We start from the raw sequence: 9,443 nt of genomic DNA, 5'->3' as shown, positions 1-9,443 counted from the left end.
TGCCGCAACAAGGAGCGCGATGATGAAGCAAATCTCATGTTCACAGATAATGAAGAGAAAGTTATGACAAACCCGTCTACATCTGGAAAAGAAGTTATGACAAACCCGTCTACATCTGGAAAAGACCTAATAGAGACCAACGTGTGGTATTTAGACAATGGAGCGAGCAACCACATGACTTGAAAAGACCTAGTGAAAACCAACATTTGATATCTAAACAACGGAGCGGAGCGGGCAACCACATGACAAGAGAGTTGATTATAATTTCTAATTAGTAGGGCATTTCAAGAATTGAACTTGAGACCTCTCACACCCGAAACAGAATCATACCACTGACCAAGTACCCTTATAATGGATTTGGTTTTCAATAGTTTCAAGTAGATTGGAAAAAACTAATACTGATCGAATATGGGTGTATGACCGGTCACACCAGGACTAAAATGGCCCAAAATGTACTGTATGGAAATGTGACTAGTTGTCATTAAACTCAAGATCTCTCGCACCCAAAGCGAGAATCATACCACTAGACCAAATGCCCTTTCATGAAGACCTATTATTTTTAGCTCACACTTGATATGATTTTTTTTATGGGCTAAAAACATTTTATCGAGCTTTTTAGATAATGAACTAATTTTTGTAAATTTTGAGTGGATCGATTCAATTTTAATTATTTAGCCATTTTATATTAAGGAAAATTTTGTTAATTGAACTCAAAACCTCTTAAACCCAAAGCAAGAATCATATTACCAGACCAAATGCCCTTGTTGTTGGTTTCAGGTTCAATGGTGCATGGAACGTATAATCATTATTTCATTTATTTTATTTGATCTTCATAGAAATTTTTAATAAAATCAATTGTACTTATTTATCATTAATCATTAAAGAAATAAGACGTTGATGAAATCTATGTGCAAGTATTATTATTATATCTTTTATATTTAGACAGAGAAAAAAACAATGAAATTATTCTCTATTATAAATTTTAATTTGATAGTTTCACTTAAGCCGCACAAAAAACATTATTAATCAAATTATTTGTATTTTCTCCACTTTTCTGGACCTCAAGATTTGTAATTGCTCCAATAGATGTAGACTAACTCTGTTATCCACGTTTGTAACTTGAAAGGTTACTCTCTCGACCAACAAAACATCAAGCATAAGCAGGTGGTACGACGTCATTCAAAGAAGAAAATTTTTCAAGCGAAGAAAGTAAGAAAGATACCAACAAATAATGAAAAGTCAACGAACCGAGAAGTGGTTTTCAATAGTTCCTAGTAGAATGGAAAAAACTCATCAATACTAAGATTGGCAGAAAGCGCGTCAAGAGACCTGAAGTCAACCTCATCCTACAACGCTGAGTTTGTGAAGAATCGTTTGATAGAGATGTCAACCAATTGAGTGGGAGTGGATGTCACGATCATGATTGCCCAAGGTGTGTTTCCTGTAGCCGCATGTCGCATGTCTCAGCCATGCTTGTCAACGATTTGTAGTTGTTGGTCGCATGCCCATTTCAAACTCCTTTAATTTGCTTTCATGTTAGATAGACCTTTACTATTATTGTTATGTCAATACACTGCGTATGGACCGGTCACCCCACCAGGGTTAAAATGTCCCAAAATGTACTATAGGGGAATGTGACTAGTTGTCAATTCTTCATACCTTGGTTATAAGCTATCAAAGTCGTCGTTGTTGCTCATTCACTTTTAGCTTATAACATTGCTTTCTTTAGAGTTCTTTTCAAGATATTTCCTTGCTTACATTTTCTAAAACATTTATCTCAAACGTGACCTAAGGCTCAAGCATATGCGACTATTGTCTGTGAATTTCGCTCAGTTGACTTGTTCGCTGGGTTAGAAAAAATGTCACACATTCGCTGTCTCATTGCTGCAGAAGTGAAAATGCGGGCCGCACATGAGAGTGGTGCAGCTAGGAATTTGTGGTCAAAGTTCATGTCACGGATCAATGCATGGGTCATGGCTTCCGTCTCGTTGTGGGCCAAATCTTCTGACTATTAACGTGATATGGGCACGGAGCATGCGTGTAGGTTGAAAAGGCACTGGCTGGATGTGGGTTGCGAATGACGGTTGGGCCACAGAAGGTTTTTTTACCACAGATGGAATTTGGGCTAGTAAGTTTCAAATTTGAGTTTAAACCGGGCCCAAAATTGATCCTACTCATTTCTTCTTCCTTACTCGACTCGCTGAAAATTTTTTTGTCCTTCTCACTCATATTCTTCGTTCGTCTCTTCTTTGAAGGCTATTATTCACCAAATACGCTATTATTCACTGATTACTTGGGCGCATCTTTCCTAATAGGATTCTGACAATAGATGACTTATACAAAACTACTATTGGGTGATCAGAGCAATCTAGAATCTGTGAATTTAGGCGCATCTTCCCTAATAGGATTCTGATGATAGATGACTTATGCAAAACTACTATGGGATGATAGTGTAATAGCCCAAAATAAATAAACAAATAAAAATAATTTTATATATGTATATATATATATATATATATATATATATATATATATATATATATATATATATATATATATATATATATATATATCTAAATAATAATAATAATAATAATTCATAAATAAATAAATAATAAAAAGGATTACTTAAAAATAAAAATAAAAATAAAATTTACCCATCTCTCCACTAACCTCTCATCCCAACCGCATCCTCTTTTCTCAACCCCCACATATCACAGTTCATCCAAAAATAAATAGAAAAATGTCAGATTTGAGGAAAAAGTAAAATTTTTGTACCAAACAATATTAAAATTGACCAATAATATCTCGGTTTACATAATGAAAATAAATATAAGGTTAGAGATCTTGTTTGCATAATTAAAAATGTTTACAGAATTGAAATTTTATTTATATAATGAAAATAATTAGAAATAGAGATGAGAGAAGAATGATGAAAGATTTGTAAAACAGAATTAGAAGGCAACAAATAAAAAAACGATGATTAAGGAATTAAAAACCACAAACTAAATAATAGAGAAAATAGGTAAATACAGAGAGTAGTAAAGCCCATAGTAACTTAAATAGCTGTACTTTTTTATAAGTAGTAACCCTGGAAAATAAAATTTTTAATAAAAATATAATTATAAACCTATAACATTTCAAGACTTTTAATAATGGACCTATTAAATTAGAGAAATAATTTTGTAGATTTCAAACTTGAAACTGATATCATGGGCTCACATAGGTTAACTCGGATTTCAAAGGATGGAATCAAACTTTCATTAAAGATATATTCGCGACAACGACTTAAGCTAGCCAAGTAAGTGACCTTACTATCGGCATGGTTATATTTGATGTTGACACGTGACCCATGGTTCTGCACGTGTCATATATATTGATATGTGTGAATTGTTTGTGGATCGATATGCTTCTTATATGTTATGTATATGTTATAATATGTGAATCGTATGATAATTATTACGGTACGATGTGTTCAAGGATATGTTTGAGATAGAATACGAAAATGATGCACAAAATGAAATGTAACGATAGGAGTAAAATACATTCATGAAACGTTAAGGTTAGGTTACATATCGGAGTGATATGGATAAGAGAGATTGATGGAAGAATACGGTTATGTTACGAGTAGAAAGGGATAGGTTTCTGATAGATTGATAGAACGATAGCGTTAGGATTGATAGAACGATAGCGTTAGGTTACGCTTTTGTGATGATATGACTAAGGTACGTTCACGTAATGATATGTCTGTGATAGGTATAAGAACGTTAAGGCTATGATAAGTTAGAGAACAATATGACTACGAAGTGTTTACGTTATGATTTGTTTATGATATGATACACTGTGATGCAATATGTCATCGTATGATGTGTATATGATGAAATGTTACGTTAAAAGCATAGAACGTTATGTTAGGTCTCTTAAATTGTGTGTATACAGCATGATATGAATGAAATGAAATTACGATAAATGACATGAAATATAACTCCGTTAGAATTATGTATGATTTGAGAACTGAAGAATGAGAAACAATATAATATGAATGATGAACGATATCTGAAATGATATGAGAAATGATATGATATGTACATAATGCTAGCGGGGTTGTATTAAAGGATAATGAAAATGAAAAAGTTGTGGGACCTCATGCATTATGTGTGCTCATGCATTTGGGGGATACCCTTATCCCATCACGAGGGTACAGACGCGTACATCCAATGGCAGGACAACGATCGTTATGCTTTGCATAGCACTGTCGTGACGGTTACTAATTCTAGCAGGTGTCCTAGAGTATGCCCACCGGATAAGGAAAGTGGCCCAGTGGTGTGCGAACTAGCTGGTGAGCCCATACTCGCACGTATGAGCTGTGTGTAGAGTATATGGTACACATTCAAAATTACCCGTTAGGACAGCACCGTAGGAAAAACGGAATGAAAAATAGGTCCCATCATCTCATTGCATGTGATTGTTGCATTTAATCCCAATAGTAAGATCACTTACTGAGTATTTCTTTTCAAGCCATGTGCTACTACATTTTTCAGGTTAAGGCAAGACATTCCTATACGGGTAACGACGACATCGCAACTCGAGACCATGGCAGATGCATAGGATAGTGGTATTTATTTTCTTTGACTTAGGTTAGAATAGGATGTTTTTAACTTAAATGCTTATTTATTTTGTTTAGTCTTTTGTTGTGTCGTTTTAAAGATGTTTTCGAAACACGTAAGTCCATGGCTGTGTTTTAAGATAAAGGTTATGTTTTATGGAATTTAAATGAAGTTTTCCGCATTCATGTTTATGGTACGTATATAGTAGCGACCTTAAATTAAGTAGAAAATTTCAGGTCGTTACAATCAGAGCAGTCGAGAATCTATGAATTTGTGCCCCTCCTTTGTAAGGACTTTGAAGTCATGCTCCAGTTAGTCCTTTTAGTTGGTCACCAGTTAAGCAATCGAAAATATGTGAATCTGTGCCCCCCCCCCCCCCCCCCCCCCCCCCCCCCCCCCCCCCCCCCCCCCCCCCCCCCCCCCCCCTCTGTAAGGCCTTTGAAGTCAAGCTCCGATTAGCCCTTCTGGTTGTTCAACAATTAAGCAATCGAGTATATGTGAGCCCCCTCCTTTGTAAGGCCTTTAATGTCAGGCTCCAGTTAGCCCTTATGGTTGTTCACCGGTTAAATAATTGAGAATTTGTGAGTCTGTGCCCCCCTCCTTGGTAAGGCATTTGAAGTCATGCTCCAGTTAGTCCTTCTAGTTGTCCACCGGTTAAGCAATTAAGAATCTGTGAATTTATGCCTCCTCCTCTGTAAGGCCTTTGAAGCCAGGCTCCGATTAGCCCTTCTGGTTGTTCAACAGTTAAGCAATCGAGTATATGTGCTTCTAGTTGTCCACCGGTTAAGCAATCGAGAATCTGTGAATATGTGCCCCCTCCTCTGTAAGGCTTTTGAAGTCAGGCTCCGGTTAGCCCTTCTAGTTCTTTCTTCCTTACTTGATTCGCCGAAAGTTTTTGTGCTCCTCTCGTTCTCCTATTCTCCATTCTGCCAAGAATCTGTGAATATGTGCCCCCTCCTCTATAAAGCTTTTGAAGTTAGGCTCCGGTTAGCCCTTCTAGTTCCTTCTTCCTTCCTTGATTCGCCAAAAATTTTTGTGCTCCTCTTGTTCTCCTATTCTCCATTCCGCCTCATCTTCGAAGGGGCCTCTTGTTCACCAATTACTAGGAAATTAGAGTAATCAATCCCACTTTGAAGTCAGGCCCGCCTTATCTTCCAAGAATAAATATAGCTCTTTCTCGTTTACTTTTTTTCAAATATCCATGTGGATGATTTCTTGATACTAGTTTGTGGGGCATTTTGAGAATCAAACTCGAGACCTCTCACACCCAAAACGAGAATCATATGCCCTTATAATGGATCAATCATTTTTAGTTGCTAGTCCATGTATTTTCTGAATTTGAAATTTATCTGAAAAGGGACAAAGCTTACTATTACAATCGGTATTTGGCTATAGATATGTATAAAAGGGCCAGGGGCATTCTGAGAATTGAATGCAGAACCTCTCGCACCCTAAGCGAGAATCATACCACTAGACCAAATACCCTTCTAGTAGATCTACCATTTTCATTGCAAGTCCACGTATTTTATGCCCCTCAAGATTTGAAATTTATCTATTTGTTTTATTTTTTTTTTTGTATATAATATCTTTAAACTAATCATTTTTATTATTTTTTGAAATTTCATGATCTATGATCGTTTTTTTTTTTTTTTTTTTTGTAAATAATTTTAGATTGATCTGTCAACTTTTAATTATNCTTTATTTAAGATTGTATTGGAATAATTATAAATTGTGGATAGATATCTTTTTTTAACCATCCGACAACCCAACCCGAAAATAGAAGTTGGGTTGGGTTGGGTTGTGAAACTTTTCGGATTGGGTTGGGTAAAAAAAAAAAATTCCTCAACCCAACCCAACCAGAACCACTTGTTTATGATCAAATCATAAACCAAGTTTCTCTCGAGCCAATGAGAGGTGGGACTCCATTGTTCAAGTCTCGAAATTAATACTTAATAGAACTAACTCCTCTACTTTTCTTATATTGAAAGGAGTAAATTCCATCTCATGATATTATGTTACCAACTCTCTATTTGATCAAGTCCCAAAATGGTAGACATATTGAATCAGTCGAAGGAGTCATTCTCAACCATGTAAATGAAAGGACAAGTCCTCAAAGACAGGAGTTTCTAACTGATTCAGGATTAAGATCAAGTGGCATATGATCATCACATGAAATACTAATCTTCTCCATTAATGGATTTATAAAGAGAGATTAAATATTTCTTAGTCCAGTTTTAGACAAATTCATTGTATGATACCCCACTTACATGTCTCATAAATGATTTGGGTCCAATTATATGTAGTAATTACAAAGTGGGTTGTATCAATAGTGTTGTCAGAATAAGACACCCAATTTTATCCATATACTAGACTTCAATAGATTATTACTTGAACATCATTCTCTTGTATCTCAACCACGTATGGTTTTAAAATTACATTAATATCCATAAATTTTCTTACCATAAATAACAATTAAATTATCGTTAAAATAATAAAATTATTGTTAATTTATTTGGAATAGCACACATGCAGAAATTAAAATTTCCGAAAGTTTATTATTATTATTATTATTATTTTGTTGATATTAGTTTTATAATACCAAAGGGCAAAGGCGCTGTTGTTCCCTCTCCGGTCCTCCGTTAGTCGGCTTAATTTGCAGTCTCGCAGACGCACAAAGTTGGTGACGAAAGCAATTTAGGGCACACGTAGTCCGAAGAAGAAGCTGTTGTCCATGGAGTTGGTAGCCGAGAAGAAGGATTTTGATTCTGCTAACGACAACAACAAGCTTAACTCTGCTCAAGCAGTTCTTGATTCTTCTTATCCTCCCTCAGTCGCTGCGGATGAAACTGGTAGTAATAACAATTCTAAAGAAGCTGAAGATTTGAGTGAACGCGTAGCTCGAGACCTCAAAGATGGCCTTCATCCCCTAAAGGTACTCTCTCCCTCTCTCTCGCTCGCACATACAAATATGCGCGTGTAGTGTATGTGGATTTTGATCTGCTCGAAGAATTGGAAACGTACTCAGATGAATTTCTTCACTATTTTTTCGCCATTGATACTTTTTTTTTTTTTTTTTTTTTTTTTTTTTTTTTTTTTTTTTTTTTTTTTTTTTTTTTTTTTTTTTTTTTTTTTTTTTTTTTGTATTTTCCCGGTGGGGGACGGGTGTAGGAAAGACGTGTTGGGTGGATTGAAGGGTGCCTTGATTACTTATGTTTTGGTTATAATCAGGACGAGGAAATTAAGAAATGAAGAATATTCTTATGTCTGTTGCTTGTGTTCTACTTCATCGTGCTTTATTTTTAAGAGGGTTATCAAATTTTATTTTGATGAAAGGAACTTTTCACATTCGTCTGTGAAAATTGAACCAGAGTCGATCTCTTCATTACAACTTGATGCCTTTTGCGGAGTCTTGTTCATTTTAAGAGGATGGAGCACCTTGATGGTAGTAGTTAATTTCCCATGCGTGCATGTCTTATCATGACCACCTGGTAGCATGGACTCTGTCATTTGAGTCAAGTACCAGCGTCAAATTGGACACCCGTAATTGTGATTTTGAATGTCATTTATTTTATCATGGTCCAGACATTTGGTTCCCTCAGCATGGCAAGTAACAAATCAGGATATGTCATCTATCAAGCCTTCATAGTCTTTAGTTCCCAAGCATTGCAGCCTTTAAGTAATCCATTCAGTAGGTTCAGAGATTGTTTTGACCAAAGGTGCTACCCATTCGAAAAAAATGCTCTTCAATTTTTTATATTTATTTGGTTTCATGTATCGACAATTCTGATGGGGAGTCTGACAAACCTGAGTGGTGTGGAATCTGGTTTACAACCATTGTGCAATCATTTAGATGATGTTAGTAAGGAATCTTATGCTGAAGCATTAAGCTTAACTTTTCAAGAGAAGTATTCTTCTTCTAAAATTGATGTGGATACTAATTTTAATCAAGAAGTTCTTCCTCCTCTGCTCTAGTACTTAGCAACTTCTCAACTCTCATATAAGCTTGTGGTCTTCAGATTCAAAAAAATTATCTGATGAAGTTAAATGGTTATCGAGTACAAATTAGTTGGTTTTTACCTATTTACATCTTCAATTAAGTTTATATCCTGAATCACCAAGGGTCATGGTTCTTCCAAAAGATTAGCATTAAAAAGTTTCTGAGGAAGTTTCTTAGAAGGAGATAGGCTTCTCAAGCAAGGTCAAATGATGGCTACTACAAAAGAAAAGGTAGCAGTGGTTAATTAAGTACAAAAGTTGGCTGGCGTCGATTGTGAGCTAAGTAGGAGTTGTTAGCTCTTAGTTGAATCGTCGTTTATAAGCTTAAGCAGGAGTTGTTAGCTTTTAGTTGATTAGATAATTTATTGGTTTATGGGTTTGAATTTGGAAGAATTTTAGCCTCCTCATCAAAAGATGCTCCTATTAGCCCCTTGTATCATGGCATTTTGGGGTCATTTTCCAAGGCGATGTTTGGAAGTAGATTGATTTTTTCAGTACAATGAAACGGGTTGTTAGTTTTTGGAGTGAGAGGTTTTAAGAAATGAGTCAATATTCTTTTTGTTCATACTCTTCAACATTTGCATTCAAAACAGGAAGATGGTTTCATTGCTAATTTTTGTGGAGAGTTTGGTTATCTTAATTCTTAAATTTTCTTTGGCTTGATCGTTTTTTATTATTTTCTTTTTTTATTTCTATGTTTAATTTGGTTTTTATTTTTGTTGTAACTTTGGTTCTTCTTTCATTTCCCTGTGGAGTATGTATCGTTTGAGCATTAGTCTCTTCTCATTTTATCATTGAAAATTTTTGGTCCTTGTTCAAAAAAAAAAAAAAAAAAAAAAA

General features: G+C 35.2%; 1 protein-coding gene across 1 annotated transcript in view; it reads left to right on the top strand.

Annotated features, from left to right (window-relative positions):
• The first annotated feature begins 7,215 nt into the window (after positions 1-7,215).
• Positions 7,216-9,443, top strand: part of LOC111479999 (eukaryotic translation initiation factor NCBP) — a 12,251-nt gene continuing 10,023 nt past the window's right edge. The window contains exon 1 of the mRNA XM_023124944.1: positions 7,216-7,539. Within this exon, the coding sequence (XP_022980712.1) occupies positions 7,339-7,539 (201 nt within the window). The 5' untranslated portion in view covers positions 7,216-7,338. The remainder of the gene's footprint in view (positions 7,540-9,443) is intronic.

This window comes from Cucurbita maxima, unplaced genomic scaffold (assembly GCF_002738345.1).
Source record: "Cucurbita maxima cultivar Rimu unplaced genomic scaffold, Cmax_1.0 Cma_Scf00005, whole genome shotgun sequence".
Classification (NCBI taxonomy): Eukaryota; Viridiplantae; Streptophyta; class Magnoliopsida; order Cucurbitales; family Cucurbitaceae; genus Cucurbita; species Cucurbita maxima.
Note: the sequence above shows the minus strand (reverse complement) of the source record. Positions and strands in the feature narration are given on the sequence as shown.